Below are 16,801 nucleotides of genomic sequence, written 5' to 3' on the forward strand. Positions count from 1 at the left end.
ATCTACCAGCGTTTCCCGTGGGCCAGCACTGACCTGGTGCTGTGTCAGCAGGGAACCAAACTGACATGGGCCCTGCCCTCCAGGCGCTTGCATTCCAGGGCGGCGGGGGGGGGGGGGGGCAAGAGATGAGAAATGTATCCCATGTCAGACGCCAGTACATGCTGCCGAGAGAAATAACGCCAGGACAGAAGGAGGGCGTATCTGGAAAGGCTGGACCAAGAGCCAGAGGCGGTGAGGGAGGGAGCAGGTGACCTCTAGGGGATGGTGTCCGGGAGCACAGCTAGTCCAAGGCTTCGGCAGGAGGGTGTCCCATCAGCTCGAGGTGTGTCTGCCCTGGGCCTGAGAGAAGGAAATGCCATCAGGGAGGGCCGGGGCAGGCGGCCTTGTTGCTTGGGGATGTTGTAAAGACTGTATTGCCTTTGACTCTGAGTAACAGACAGAAGCAAGGGCTTGGAGGAGCGTCAGACCTGACTCACACATTAGAAGAGTCACCGTAGCCGCCATATGGAGAAGGGACCGTGGGGGCAGGGGCCAGAGCAGGGAGGCAGCTCCTGCTGGCGTGGCTCCATTCTAGCTACATCTGGGAAGTGGACAGACGGGCTTTGCTGATCCACTACGCGAGGGAATGAGAGTCAGGAACGGCCCCAGCTTTGTGTCTTCTAGAGGGATAAAGAGGGAGGAGGGGGTTGTGCTGGGACAGCGTCGTGCTCGTGGAGGGGGCAGTCCCCTAGCGCCGGCCCGGCAGGTGCCTCCAGTGTTCGGCCTTCTCACGCGGCTGGCAGTCCTCTGGTGAGCCCTTCCAAGTAGGAGCCAAACCCCTCTAGTGGCTACTGCCTGACCGCCTGGGGTCCTCACTGCAGCCCAGGGGCCAGAGGCCCGCCCGCCCGCCAGCCGAGGAGGCAGCGCTCCAGACTCAGCATGGCCACGGCCATCCTCCCTCGCGGGTCATCGTGAGCATCTCCGCCCGCTCTAGAATTGCCCGACCGAGGGTAGAGCTTCAAATGTCTCCCGCCTGCTTCCCTCGCATCTCCTGATTTCCTGCCCAGGCTCTCCTTCACCCCTGGAAGCACTCTGCTGAACATTCTTGGGGCGAGGTTTTTGGATTAATTGCAGTGTGAGTGATGAGAGGAAAGATGCTTAGGTACAGAAGTGAGCACACTGGGCCGGAGGGGCTGGGAGCGGGAACACTCATGGCGCCGCCAGAGCCACCTTCTGGCCCTCCTCCTGGCTTGATGAAGAAGCTTCTCCTTGGGTACAGGTACGCTGGTCCAGAGGACAGGCATCAAGGGCTTTTAAGCTAAAAGCACGGAGGCACAGGGTGTGGGGCCACAATGTGGGGCACCCAGAGGCCACTGCAGTCAGGGCAGGCACATGGGGGTTTGCCTTCCTGCTTCTCTGTGGATGGCTGGGGAGGCATGGCAGGGCAGACCCCCACCCCTGACCTGTGTTCATGGCTCCAGAGTTCAGTCCCTTCAAGATCATCGAGACTTCTGAGCAAGGACGTGAGTCAGCTTGGTTGAAGTGGCTGGAATGGGGAGGAAAGGGCAGCGGAGTCGAGCCCGTCTTTATCGTGACGATTTCTGAAGTTTAATCCTGGCTGGTGTTTTTAATAGAAGGGAAAGAAGTAACAAATAATGTGATAGTTAATGCGCCCCCCCCCCAAGCTCATTAAATATGGTACCAGTCATCCTTTCCCTCTAGGGGACGCACAGGAGGCAAGTAATTAAAAGGAGATCACCAAGATGTAATTAAGACAGCCGGCACCACTCCCTGCAAAGCGGGTTCGCTGTGAATAATCCCTCCCCAAACCCAATCCGTTCTTGGAAAAGGAACAACTGGAATTGTAGTTAACACGTTCCGTAAGGCCCGGAGTAGATTGAAAGTGTACAGAGAGTAGAGATGACAATTTTACACCTACTCACAATCCGTTTCTTCTGTCGGGTACCCTGCCCAATCTGTCCTCCAAAACTTGTATTGATCTCCCGTCTCCTATGCCTGTCACACATGACATGTGAAAATCATGTGAGCGCTTCTCAGAACAGATGCCGCATTAACTTTGAATCCTGGGATGCGGCGCGGGGTCCCCTCCTTGCTCCTGCGGCTGCTTCAAAGAAGCATGGCTCAGAGTATGGGTCAGGGGCCTGGGCCAGGGCCGATCAACAACTCCCCCACACCCCCGCCCAAGCTCGCCCCGGCGGCCACGCCATTCTCGTGCCCCACACTTGGCTTTGAGAGCCGCGCTCGGGATTTCCTGGGGGCTCAGAGGCTTGCGAGCTGGGGTAAGAAAGGGGACCGTCAGGAATTTGCCTCCCCGCTCCTGCCAGATGAGAAACACGAACCTGGGTGGCATCAAAGAAGGGGAACAGAGCACGGAAACCAAAATCCTACCCAGTGACTTAGCGAAAAAGAAGACAAAGGGCTATTCCTGAATGACAACATTCGTACCTTTCCCACTGGACGCCCACAAACCAGGCGAAAACATTACCCGAATTTCCCTCCTAAGTAAATACCTCTCTTCCACTTCTGGGAAAAAGAGTTAACATTCAAAATGCTGTGTGCAAAATAGAGCGGATCCCCTTGTTTTTCGAGAATCGTTCCTGCTTAACATTTCTTTTAAGTCTGAGAGTGCACTTTCAGTATCTTCCGTGAATATAAAAATACCGCTCAGAGCAGAAATAGAATTTTTAAAAGACATACTAGAAACCCATACAAAATCTCTCTATTACCATGGAAATAATGGAATTTTTTTTAACAAAACGCAGACTTATTTAAGGCAGAGTAATTATTTTGTCGCCACGTAGTGCGCAGAGAGCCAATGAGCTCTTCCCTTACTTTGTGTTTATGATATATGGTCCTTAAAGTCATGCAGTGAGATGTTAAATAATCGGAAGACGGGTGTTTCCAGGGGAGAATTTCAGATTGTAGTTTTTAACTGCAGAAGGAACCGCAAAGCCCATCAAAATGTTTGTCCTCTTTTATGAATGTTGTATTTATATCAGTTCCCAACAGTGTTACTGTGATTCATCTTTCTTTTTATTGTAAATATAATGGTGTCCTTGTATTTTTAATGAGTGGATAAAGAATGGGGGCATTCCCTTTTCAGGAAAGAGCTCTAAGATTGTTAGGGATGAGTTAAGTAAATTATTAAGATTATTATTACTGTTACTTACTCTTGCTCCTGATGGCAAGAAAGGCTAAGTCCTCTCGATATAATTTCAGGGATTTTTTAAATGTTTCCTCTAAAATTTCACTCGCTCTCCACTTGCTAACCAACATTTACTCCTGTTGTCTTGGAGACCATTGATGTGGCAGGTTGTGAAGGGGCAGCTGAGGCCAATTTGGACTCCAGGGGTGGCCTTGGTGACTGGCCAGGGGGAGGGGCTGTTGGCCTCACTGCCTCAGCTGAAGGAAGAGGAATGTCATCGCACATAACCTTGAATATCAGTGGCACCTCATGGGAACCAGGCAGACCAGACCCACCCACCTCCCCTCTCTGGGCCTTTGAGTTTGGGGAGCTGGCTGCCCCACCGGTGGAGAGCACTGGTACCTTGGCACAAACAAATGCCTCTTTCTTCTGAACATTGGCGTCTGCACCAGTCCTAGTGCTGACCTGGTATTTGCACTAATACAGACAGCCCCCTTAAAGCCAACTGTAGTGATAAAAGCCACAGACCAAAAAGAACATTGTCCCAGGAGATGAAGAATTAGGTGTACAACCTGCTGAGCTTGATTACCACTTAGCATATGCAGAGTGACTCTTTCAAGGTTAAAAACTCCCAGATCTGCATCTGTTACAGTTCCTCCCCCCACCGACACATCCTGGGCGGCACCTGGGTCTGGAGGTGCCTCGGGGGAAGGACCAGGGCCTGGGTGCCTTCTGCCCTAGCGGCTGCCAGGTAGGAGACCGCTGGAAGCAGGACAGGCATGGCCCCCAAAGGGAGCGTGGCCTGGTTTCTGATGCCCCTGGCAGAAATGTGAAGGGGACCATGCCAGACTGGCTTCCACCTGGTGGGCGGGGGTGGGGGAGTGGGGCGGTGTCACATTGCCCCTCCTTCTCCATCTGAGGGACCCCTTTTCAAACAACTGTTTCAGGCAGACCATAAAGTGATCATGTCCAGTCAGTGAGGTTTGGAAGAAATCACAATTCCGAATTTCTAGTAAAATAGTTACTATGAATTTGAGTGAGTAGATTTTTCTCGAACCCAAACATCCTGCTCCTGGGGGGCAGGGCTGGGTGTGGTCCACCTCCCTGTCCCAGCTCCTCTGGTGCTCCAGCCTGGGTCTGTCACGCAGCCTGGTGTTCTCAAGAACACTTCCACAAGCATGTCCTCTCTGATCTGAGTTGGCATCCTTTCCTGATTCCCAGTCCCAGGGGGACGCTACCTAGATGTTTCAAATAAATGGACTGTGGCCCGGCCAGGGCAGGCAGGCCCCCATCCATTTGTCCCTCCAGAGTCACGACAGACTAATTTAATTGCTGTTTTGGCACCAGTTAAGGATCCGAGTTGAGCTGTACCGTGGATTGTACAAGGTCATGACCATAACAGGAAGCCTGGAGACAACACAATAAGTCATTGTCCCAAATACGTCTTGCAGAGAAAATCCAAAATACAGATGGTGCTCATACCTTGGTTATGGTCCTATGCCTAGGTGTCTAACTTGTCGGTGAGCTCTCATGTTCTGGCTTTAGATGCCGCATTCCACTGAAAGAATCTTAACTTGCAACGTTCAGCAAATGTGGATAAGAATGTGTGCCAGGCGCTGGGCCCACCCCAGGGGCGGCTGAGCAGGCCATAGAGACATACAGGTCCCTGGGAGTAATTCCTACTCCGGCAGAAATGGTTGTGACCACTGGCATGCAATCCAGAATATTCCATCTCTTGCTTTTTAATGATGGTCGATTCTGCGAGATTAAGACGAAGGAGCAAGTCACACACACCCCCAGCCCCTCTCCCACCCCCCTCGATGGTGCACACATGGGAGCCGGGCGCTGCTCTAAGCCCCTACGTACATTAACTTGACCAACCTCCTAACAGCCTTTGAGGGTGTGGGTTCTATCATTATCCATATTTTGTGGCTGAGCAGACAGAGGTCCAGTCCCAGCAGGCCTGTGCTCTCGGAGGCCTACGTGGCTGATGGGAGCCGTCCTCACGTCTGCTCCATGGGGCTGTTACTTAAATTAAGTGTGTCAGTGCAGAAAGAGCTTTGCATGGTCCCGAACAGAGCAAACCCGAAATGTTTGCGTTCTTTATTTATTTTTTTTAATCCTCTCTTACTTCAGTGAGTATGTGTTTAATGTTTAATGTTTAGTAATGATGTGATTATATGGTGTGGAATTTATTTGAGTGGAAGAATTTATTTTAATAGTTTCATAAATGACTTCAGCCGTGAATTTATTGAATCATTAAAGGGTCGAAGGGGTGGCTCAAATGTTTGCTTTATTTCTCTGCGTTTTATGGCAATTTCACGCTACCGAAGGGTTTGTGAATTGGGCGTTTGCAAAAGCATCCGGACAGATCCTTCCTGAGCTGTGTGATGGAAGTGAGCTTGGAACCAGAGGAAGAGGAGAATTTGTTCCGCATCATCAGGGCCAAGAGGAGTGCGGGCAGTTTTGATGAGCTTGCGCCAAGTCTAGGTGTCGGGAAATAGGGTTTCCTGGGCGTGGGGACCCTGTGTGCGGGGACCCAGGAGGGGAAAACCTCTCCCTGTGGGCATGACTGGCATGGCTTGGGTGGGAGTGAGGCCAGATGAGGGAGGGCCCTGGGAGGCAGACCCAGGGCAGCTCTCCTCCCTGCTTGCTTCCTCGGCCATCCCCAAAAACTTCTGCTCCTCCAGGGTGGGAGATCTGTCTGCCATCCCCTGCTCTGTTCCCGGGGTCTGAGCCAGTGCCGGATACACAGTAGGTAGGCCCTCATCACATGTATGAGTCGTCACCTCCCTATGATTGGTAGGGGCTTGGATTCTCACACATGGAGTAGGGGACTGGAGTCAGGATAAGGCGGGAAGAGCACAGCTTTGCCATCGGTCCGTCTTAAGCTGACGATGGAGCTCGTCAGCTTGCAGGAGAGTAGCCTGGGGACCAACCGCAACTGCATCCTGACCTCTCAAAGCCCAGCCCTGCAGACTAAGAGCTCATCTTGGTTGTACCTTTCTAAGGGAAGGACCTTTGAATGGTCCCTCGTGCATTGCCCAGAAAGAATTCTTGCACGGAGAGACCTCAGGTCCAGGCCGTGGTCACGCCCCCGGGAAACCTGGATTCTGCCTGGAATTCTAGCATCACTCCCCCACTTCTGCAAACAGCACACTGGGTTATCGGCACCAATCCCCTGATGGCACAGCTCTTGGGACCTCCTAATAGACACGAATGCACTGTCGGGGTGTGCGGGGGGGGGGGGGGTGGGTGGCTCTTGACTGGGCGGCTGGGGTCTGTACCCTTGTGCTGGCACACACAGCTTCTCCTTTATTTTCGTCTGGATTTTTTATGTCCTATCCTTTTTGGTTTTGGGTTTTTTGACAGGCAGTTTTGCGGCTGTTGTTATTTTTAACATTCATCTATTCACTGTAAATACAAATGGAGATACAGTACAATTAATTTCTTTGCTAATCAAAATATTTGATCAAATGAAGCAATTTTTCAATTCTTAGAAGTAATTATCATGTTCTTGAAAAGGAAATGGAGGCGTTCTTTACTGAGTATTTCTAATTAGGAGTTTTGCTACCTGCTGTGTTCTTACTCTGTGTGAAGTTTTAGGATTTTTTTTTTTTCTCCTGTAAGGAATGATAGAAAAACTATATAATTTTCCCCCAAGTATTCAGAATAAAACTTAGTGGAAGAATCATGTGATCTGATTAACTAATTTTAACCTTCATAATAGTTACATGAATATACCGATGTGTTTCTAATCTGACAGCTGAAATGGACTCGCTAAACCATGCTGGCTGGCCTTTCACTCCCGGCCACGTGGCCGCCACCTTGGCCACCCACAGGAGGAAGGTCACAAAGTTCCCAAGCAAAGTTCACTGTCAGTGAACACTAACGGCCAGAAAACCATCGGCGCCAAACAGCTTCCCCCTTTCTCTGTACTCTGAGCTCACCCCTTTTTCTCTCTTGCTAACTAGACATTCAGAACTGTATTGGTCAGTTACGCCAGGTAACAAACAAGCCCAAAACCTCCATGACAATGAGCACATATTCCATTTTTGCATCTGTAGGGTGGCTGATCCAGGGTGGCCCAGCTCAGGCGACCTGACTGGGACATCTCTGCTGTGTTCTCACCTCCTGCTTAGACCAGAGCTGTGCCCAGATCCTGTTCTCAAGGCAGTGCCCCACCCCCACAACACACACAGGAGGGTTTGCCCCCTCGTGCAAGAACTTTTTATATTCTTTGTTCCTGTTATACTTGCTAACCTTCCCTTGCCCAAAGCAAGTCACATGGCTGAATCCAAAGCCATATTCCCAGCTTCTTCAGACCGAGGAACCCCAAAGTCACATGGCAAAGGATATGGACACAAGGAGAATGGAAGCGATCAAGCCTCGAATGCAGTATTCCACAGGAAACAATGGACACGTACCTCCGTTTCCTACCCTACTGGATTATTTGACACTCTTCCCTGTTGTGTTCTCTCTTCCTGTTATCTAGAAAAGTTGTTTGGGATATGACTTAGTGGCAAATTGATTTCATAAGTCAGCCACAATCATAGCTGGACAGAACTTGACAGGTTGCTAGAAGCCTCTTTTCTGGAATCATTCCCTTTCCAGCTGTTGGAAGAAGAGTACGGTAGACAGCATGTGAGCTAACGACCTCCCAGGTTCAGTGAATCCTTCCGGAGCACACCCTGCCTGCAGCTGGCTCTTGTGGCCAGTATAACCCTCTCCTCGGGGGCTCCTCCATCCCTCGCTCCCCTTGGTTTGGTCAGATGTGGGTTAGGTCAGCGAGCTGCTCACTTAGAGCTTCTCCCACCACCTCAATGTGAGTTTCCTGCAGCAGAGACAAGCCCGTCCATCTTTGTCTCAAACAGGTTGGTATAGTGCCTTCCTGAAATGGATGGTGTGGTCCCTGATTATGCCTGCCTTCTGGACGATTCTTACGGGGCAGTTCTCTTCCACTGCTGCGGCTATCACTGCTTTACAGATGGAGGACCTACACCCAGAGAAACGAAGCGACTCGCTTGAAGGCACCAGCCCCAGGAGGCCGGAGAAGGGCTGTGGCTCAGCTGTCCTGAATCGGAGCCTGGGGCAGCTGGTCAGGAGACCAGGGCTCTGTGGAGGGCCCACGGTGTCGCTGGGCTCCTGCCCAGGCTCCTGGGGTGTATGACCACATCTCAGACCTGGCTTCCACCTCCCTGGCAGGTGGCTTGACCAGAATGCCTCCGTGATGACGCACGATAGAAACGGTATTAACCAGGAGCCGGAACTCAAACCCAGGTCTGTCAGACTCAAGCAGAAATGTCTGGAATCACAGCCCCCAGGAGCAGCAGCAGCAAGAATGGCTGCCCACGTGTGCCAGGTGTGGGGCCAAGCACGCACATGTCATTTTGTTGAAATCCCAGGCCCATCCTTTGAGATGGTTTTGTTTTTATCCCTGCTTTATCCCTGGGAGGAAAATGAGGCAGAGGGGGGTGTTATGTCTTGCTCAAGTTCACAAGAAAAAGGCAGAGCTCAACTCCATTTGGCTCTGGCTAACCCCAAAGCCCTCGGTTGATGGGAGACTGTCCTCGCCCTCCAGGCCCAGCACCCTCAGCCTGACCAGTGTGACCCCCATCCCCTGCGCTCCCTCCAGTTTGGTGAACCTGGGTTAATGGGGCCACTGCGTCCAGCTGTGGTCCAGCCAGAGCCAGGCAGGTGGACCCCTTCTTCTTGTGCTGGTGTGAGGCACCCAGAGATGGCAGGTCTGGCCTGACCAGGGAGGATGCGACATGGTATAGGTATCCCAGCACTGTGCCTATAGGGCTCTCCCTGACTCTTCAGCTGCGTACGCTGGGAGAAACCCCAGTCAGAGCCACAGACAGCGTCAAAGACCTCAGGCTGCAAGAGGGGGAGGAGCCCTGGAGCTGGGCGGAAGGCACACGCTCCAGATGAGTTCTGCACAGGCCCAGGATCGCCACTCTCTGACCACTCCCCACCCAGACCTCCTCCCTCTAACCGCCCCCCACCCAAGCTGCCTCCATCTGACCACACCCCACCCAGGCCACCTCTCTCTGACCTGCGCCCAGACCTCCTCCCTCTGACCTCTACCCACACCTCCTCCCTCTGACCTCTACCCACCCAGGCTGCCTCCCTCTGACCACCTCCAATCTAGGCCACCTCCCTCTGACCTCCACCCAGACCTCCTCCCTCTGACCCCCACCCTCAAAGAGCAGCCTCTTGGGTGATTCCATGCAATAGTAGGACTTAGAACCACAGGTATACACTGTAAAACTCGGACTTGCTTTTTACTAAATGAGATCTATGGGCACGTTTGAAAGTGAAGAGCTCTCCATGTTACTCATAGGCTCTTTGATGATTATATACTTCCCATATTGGGACGTCGTTTCTTTTATATATTTTGCCAACATTATAAAGTCACAAGGGGGACGAGGAATTTTCTTCTTGGCCAGGGTGGTCCGTGTTTCCCTGCAACATCAGGAGCGACAGTTGTTTTGGTAAAACCAGGCTCCATGAATGCCCTTGAGTAGAGGAGAGAAAATTCCTTCAAAACAGAAATTCTCCAGCCGGGTCAGACCTATGGTGTGTAGGATTCCACTTCTTTTTGTTTGTTTGTTTTAAGCGCCCAGAACAGCCCAGTGTGTATACAGGTGTTAGATGAGAGGGTGCAGACCCCGCGGCTCTCGTTCCAGACAATGGTGCGGACGAAGGTGGGCGCACGACACCTGATCCCTTCCCTGTGGTCCTCCGTGTCCCCGCTATCATTCCGATCCCGATGGTGCCTTTTATGGAAAGCCTAGTTAGTAGCGGAAAGTGACATTTACATCGGAAGATAGTGGTGTCCTTTCTGATTAGGAGAAACATTCCTTCTAGTCATAGAAAAAGCACCATTTTCCCCCATTCAGATATAATGATCACGTGAGAAGTGCCAGGGACACAAAAGCGCCAGACCAAGAACCATCTGTTCTTCCCTGGCGTCTTCAGTCACTCGGAGCGAGGCTGGCGGTGGCTGAGCGGCTTTGTTCAAAAGCAGAATGAGAACCAGAACAGGGGCGCCTGACAGATTCCGCCCCTGCGTGCCCCGATGGAAATGCCAAGAGGCTCTGCCCTTGCGAGGCCAGGGAGGGCGGGAGCGCTCTGGGCGGCACGGTGTGAAGTGGGGGCGGCCCCGTCCACAGGGTCGGCAGTGCACCCTGGTCACCGAGGTGATGGCCGTGGTGGCTCAGGGAGCAGCGGGAGCGGCGATCTCTGTTTATTCTTTGTAGCGTTTTTGTCGTTTCTAAGTTTTCTGCAGTGAAAATATGGTAATTACTTTCGCAGGCAGCCAAAGACGATTTCTAACGGCAGCAAAACCCCCTTCGTGAGAAGATTCAGTTACCCGCACTCTTGTGTGTCTGGACAGGAAATTGCGTCACCTCTGTTCTCATTGGCAAGTGCCCGTGTGTGTGTGTGTGTGTGTGTGACCCCTGGCCTCCCACCCTCCTGGCTCAGAAGAGGATGGGGGCACCTCGGGCTGCAGCTCAGGGCCTGTGGGAAGAACTGACTTTGCAGGCCAGCGGCCTTGAACATGGCCCTGTATATGGCCTCAGGCTCTGGGTTTTCAGCTGACTTACACCGGCACTTCCTTGGCCTCCCAGCTCAGTCATCCTCTCCTCGGGGAAGCCAGTTGGGCCCACGGCATGGTGCCCTCTTCTAAAAACACGCAACCTGCTTAGAATCTGCTCTCAGGTGAGCTTGGCCCTGGTCTCTCTCTTCCTCCCAGAGACTCCCCCTGGGCAGAGACCTTATTAAGGATTACTTCGTACATCTGCCTCCCCAGTATTTAGACGAGCACCTGGCACATACCAGACATCCCATGAGTGGTCGTGAAAGACTCAGGACAGTACTCATGGGTGTGCACTGAGCATTCATTCTCTGCGAGGGCAGCGCACGTGTCCCGTGTGCCCAGCACAGGTGCTGCCCGCTCCTCGGGGCTCTGGGAGTCACATAATAGCAGGGGTCTGACTCACAGCCCAGGCTGTCCCACTGAGTAGGATTCCCTACCAGGCTGTCCTGAGCATCATGCATCAGACTGTCCCAAGCCCCGGACCTCAGGACTCCTGACCCTCCCAGCTTGGGAGCTCTAGCCATCCTCCTGACGTTGTTGCCCTTCTCCACCCAGAGAACAAGCATTAATACTTGCGTGTGTATGCACAATCATTTGGACCATTTTTTGGATCCTTTTCCCCTTAGTACATCACAAAAATTTTATGATATTATTAAATTATTCCTTGAAAGATTCTAAATAACTACACTGTAATCCATCCTATAGAACTATCAAATCTTGGGGCACATGGGTAGCTCAGTCTGTTAAATGCCTGACTCTTGATTTCGGCTCAGATCATGATCTCAGGATCGTGAGACCAAGTCCTACATTGGGCTCCACGCTCAGCATGGAATCTGCTTGTGATTCTTCCTCCCTCTCCCTCTGCTCTTCCCCCAACTGGCGTTTGCACGCTGTCTCTCAAATACATAAATAAAATCTTAAAAAAAGAAATATATCTTATTTAACTATTCCCTACTCTCAGGCATCCAAACTGTTGCCAATTTTGTAAAATCTTGTTAATTTTGTAAATGATTCTGTAATGACTGTAGTTCCACGAGCTCACCTTGTTTATTTCCCAAGTTACCGGAAGGACTGTCTCCCTTTGCCAGGGTGGAGACCTAGGAGGACCGTGGTTTGAAGTGGATGGGTCAGGAAGAAGAAAAAATGTTCCTTTCTGAAACTTGGATGTTGTTTCTTGCTTACAAGGTCACTCTGAGCCAAAGCTATCTTGGAATCAGCCACGCCATTCCATACTGCTTTAGTGGTATCATGGCTTGGCCACAGTTAGAGGCCTATTTCTCGTCCACTAACAATCAAAACAGGTGGACACTGATTTCCTTGCATGTTTCCACTGATTTCCTTGCATGTTTCTAGACCAAGCTACACTCCTCTGATTGTATCAAGTTCATAGCATGTTGATATCTGGCAGGTCAAAAACTTCATTTCTAGCCTTTCCCAAGAATTTCGTGGCAATTCTCCTATATTTATTCTCCATATCAACTTTAGTGTCTATATGTGTGATGATTCTCCCAAGTATCCACTGAGATTTTTATTGAGATTTTATTAACTTTATTTATAATTTGAAATCTTTTGAAATGGCGTCTTCCTATCTGGAATCACAGTACACGTCCTTTTGTATATCAGCCTGCTCTGACAGCCCCTCCGTAGAACATACGCAGCTGTCTCTGTGTAGGTCTTGTGCTTTCATATGAAATTTATCCCAGAGTATTCAAGAGCTTGTTACCAGCATAAATGTGCGTCGGTTTCACGATATAGTTTCCAACGAGTTATCGTTATTGCCCCCAAAATGGTATTGCTATTTTGTATTTTTGGCTTTATTCCGGCCACTTTCCTCACTGTCTGGAGATTTTCTAGTTGTACAGTCAGATCCACAAATGATGGTGAATCTCCTTTGTCGACATTCATTCAGTTTATTTCATCTTCTTGTCTTATTTCGAAAGCTAGAGCCTCTAAAAACATGAATAGTAGAACTGACAGTCGAGTGTGCCTTTCTTGTTTCAAACTTCAGTGCTTTAATATGTTACTCATTTATTATGTTTGAAGACGGTGTCTGGCTAATACTCTCAATTAGGGAGAGCGTATTACACACAGGATCTTCATTTATCTCTGTGTGGTGTAGAAATGGCTACACCGTTTCTAACAGGATTAGCGGCTGGATTTTGTTAAATGCCTTTTGCCCTCTGTCGATATGTGACCTAATATAAGGAATTGAAAGGTCTGCTAATTCTTGGAGGGTTCTTATACTTGGGATAAACCCCAGTTGATTTTTGATTTAAAAATAATGGTGCTAAGTATTCCTAATGGTCTTTTTAAAAATGTTTTAATATCTTCATGTTAGTGCTTGTAAACTAGGTGAGTTTATATTTTTTGTTTCAATCGTTTATCATATTTTGGTGTTAGGGAAATATATATAATGAGTTGGGACACCGTATATTCTTTTCTGTGTTCTAGAATTATTTGACTAATGTAAAAATTATTTATTGCTTAAAAGTGAGATACAGCTTGCCCTTAAAATCAGCTAAGTTTGGCACCTTTTTAATAATAGATGATAGATCTTTTAATAGCTTTTTCAGTTTCTTTTATGGTTACCTGTCTATTCAGGCCTTTCTAATACTCAAGTTAAATTTAGTAATGTCTCTTTTGCTTAAAAATGATCCAGTTTCCAAAAAAATGATCCAGTGTTCTCTGGAGTTGAAACCGTATTAACCCAGGTTGCATAATCTACTTAGTGAGAATTCTTCTACATCTATTAGTAGAATGAGAGGATTTCCAATGTGTTTCTTGTGTTAAAACTTCCAAAGAGCACTCACATAAACCGTCTCATGCCAGCCCTTCCTTATTCCCTCTGGGTCGATGAGGAAACCAAGGGGAAAGGGGGCTAGGGGCTTGTGTGGGGCCACACGATGTGTTAGAGGCAGAGTCTAGCCTCACACCCAGGACTTCTACTGTCCTGTGCTAGACTCGTCCACCTGTGTTCTTCCCAGCTGGGGGCCCATCCTTCTCAGGGCACAAAGGAGCACCAAGTGTCATGTCAGACTTCAAGCACAACTCTCCTCTAGAGGAGACTCCTTTGCACTCTGAATGCCAACACCCCGTGGAGTGTTTAGGGAAACAGCCCTGTGCTTAGCTATGGGAGGTGAGCTGTAACTGTCTGGAAATGTATCACACCCACCAGTAAGGTCAGTCTCGGTTTCTAGCATGGGAAAAGGAAAGCATTCACTTGCTTTGAATGGCTCCAAGTGGATGTCTTTAAAAGTGTCTGTTTACCTTTCAGTGATTGAAGATGACACAGGCTGGGGTCCAAGTGTGGGGTCATGTTTTTGAGGATATTTTCAGAATCATTCCGTGTTTGATGCAGCTTCATAAAGTAACATTATGCTCCATCCTGAAGGAGAGTAACACAGAATACATGTATTGCTGTGGAATTGCTGAAAATGAGACATGACCAAGTTTTCTTTTCGTTTAAATTCAATTAGCCAGCATGTACTACATCATTAGTTTCAGATGTAGTGTTCAATAATTTATCAGTTGCGTGTAACGCCCGGTGCTCATCACATCACGTGCCCTCCTTACTGCCCATTCCCCAGGTACCCCATCCCCTCACCCCCTACTTCCCCCAGCAAACCCTCAGTTTGTTTTCCAGAGTTAAGAATCTCTCATGCTTTGTCTCCCTCTCTGATTTCTTCCCATTCGGTTTCCCCTCCCTTCCCCGTGATCCTCTGTGCTGTTTTTTATGTTCCACATGAGTGAAACCATACGAGAATTGTCTTTCTCTGAGACTATTTCATTCAGCATAATCCCCTCCACTTCCATCCACGCCAACGTAAATGGTAAATATTCAATCCTTTCTGATGGCTGAGTAATATTCGTTTGTGTATATGGACCACATCTTTATCCATTCATCTGTCAATGGGTGTCTCGGCTCCTTCTACAGTTTGGCTATTGTGGACATTGCTGCTATGAACATTGGGGTGCAGGTGCCCCTTCGGATCACTACATTTGTATCTTTGGAGTAAATACCCAGTAGTGCAATTGCTGGGTCGTAGGGTAGCTCTATTTTCAGTTTTTTTGAAGAACCTCCATACTGTTTTCCAGAGTGGTTGCACCAGCTTGCGTTCCCACCAACAGTGTAGGAGGGCTCCCCTTTCTCCGCATCCTCACCAACACCTGTCGTTTCCTGACTTGTTAATTTTAGCCATTGTGACTGGTGTGAGGTGGTAACTCACTGTGGTTTTGAATTGTAGTTTCCTGAGGACAAGTGATGTTGAACAATTATTCATGAGACACGACCCAGTTTTAATACTAGTTGGGATTAGATATGAAAATCTTGTGAAGGTCTTAGCACAGTGCTACGCATCATGAGAGCTGTTACAGCTAACAACACGACAGGTTTTGATGGAGGAAATTCGGCAGATTTCAGAATTCACCCTCGTCAGGAGACAGCTGTCATGCATTGTCACCCACGCATTCTCACAGAGCCCAGTGTCCCCTCCCATCCCACAGCCTCCCCTTCTTCAAACTTCAGGAGCTGAACCGCTGAGGCAGCAACCGCAGGTCTGGTTTGGGGGTCCTTTTTCTTCTTGCGGCAAGCAGGTGGATGTCAGGGCTGTTTCTCTGTCCGCTCCCCGTGACCCCGTGACTCCCCAGGACGCCGCTGCCCTTTGAGCCCCAGTTGCCCAAGTTTGTCTGCATCGCAAGCTCAGTCTGTCCTCCTGACTGGCCCCAGGCTGAACACAGAGACCCCTGTGATCTTAGCATCTGCTGGTGAACACTAAGTAACTTCCTCGTCTGCTACTCCTGCTGTCCCGCCTGTCCACCATAGTGGTCATCAGCACACGTAGAACGTGGTCTGCGGTCCTCCCCAGGCTCCTCTCTGCTCACCTTGCCTGGCCCTCTCACCAGCACATAGCCTATACATCCAGTAAGAAGCTCCTTCTCTCCCCATCCCCTGTTTCCCCACAGCCTGTTCCTCCTCCCTCCAGAAAGCGGCCCCTGAGCCCAGGCCATGGCTCGCCCCACCTCCAGGCTCCCAGGTACCATGGACAGCGCCATGAGGCCCTGACATTCGGCCTCCAGACTGCCCAGGAGAGGTTTGGAAAGCCTGGGGCTCAGCGGGCCTGCCCCACTGCCCTGCTCAGCCTCCGAGCCCACAGATTCTGCTGACATCCCTGTGGGCCTCGAAGTTTTAGGCTTAAGGGAACCCTTAGCCAGCAGTGGTGCTGCAGCATCACGTCGTAGTAAGGGCCCTCGGAAACTGCCCTTCCAGTTCTAACCACTGGGAGTGTAAATCCTCTGCACTGATGTCCAGAAATAAGAGCGGTCTGGATCCGCGTTTCCTCCCTTAACTCAGAGCGGACACTCGCTGTGTGTTTGTGAAGTGAACCAAAGGACAGAGCAAATGAGCGAATGCATGAGAACAAAGGCCTGACCTCCCCAGGGCCGCCTCCACGTGACCTCCCCCCTGCACGGTGGCCCTGACGTGTGGCTCCCTCTCCGAGGCCAGGGAGCCTGGGCTTCCCTTTCAGCCAAGTCCGAACCTCTGGTTGGATCCTCTGAGACCCGCGTCTGGGTGGCACTTTTCCTCACGGAGCCGGGGCTCCCCTGGGAACCTGCCATGAGCGATGGGCCCAGAGCCACCAGATGACTTATTATTTATTATAAGGATCAATCTTCCTTTTTTTTTTTTTTTTTGCCCAGACTGCTGCTGAGTGGGCTGAGAAAATGCCCAAAGGCCCGCCGTCTACGTCTCCCAAGAAAACGGCGCACCAGGAGCTGCTGGCTCGGCTGCACAAGGCGGTGGGCTCCCACTACCGCGCCATTGCTCAGGAGTTCGAGAACTTCGACACCATGAAAACGAACACCGCCTCCAGGGATGAATTCAGGGCCATTTGCTCCCGCCACGTCCAGATTCTGACAGATGAGCAAGTACGAAATGCATTTGGTTCATTGTCCTACGCGGTGTTGTATGAACGCATCAGGCCAGAGTTTAGGGCTGTTCTCTATCTTGAAAGTGCTGGAAGGTTTTGGGAGGTGGTGTTGTTACTGTTTTG

General features: G+C 50.2%; 1 protein-coding gene across 1 annotated transcript in view; it reads left to right on the forward strand.

Moving 5' to 3' along the window:
• Positions 1–16,801, forward strand: part of EFCAB6 (EF-hand calcium binding domain 6) — a 226,274-nt gene that overhangs the window by 193,228 nt on the left and 16,245 nt on the right. The window contains exon 28 of the mRNA XM_046010713.1: positions 16,449–16,676. Within this exon, the coding sequence (XP_045866669.1) occupies positions 16,449–16,676 (228 nt within the window). The remainder of the gene's footprint in view (positions 1–16,448; positions 16,677–16,801) is intronic.

This window comes from Meles meles, chromosome 7 (assembly GCF_922984935.1).
Source record: "Meles meles chromosome 7, mMelMel3.1 paternal haplotype, whole genome shotgun sequence".
In the NCBI taxonomy this organism is placed as follows: Eukaryota; Metazoa; Chordata; class Mammalia; order Carnivora; family Mustelidae; genus Meles; species Meles meles.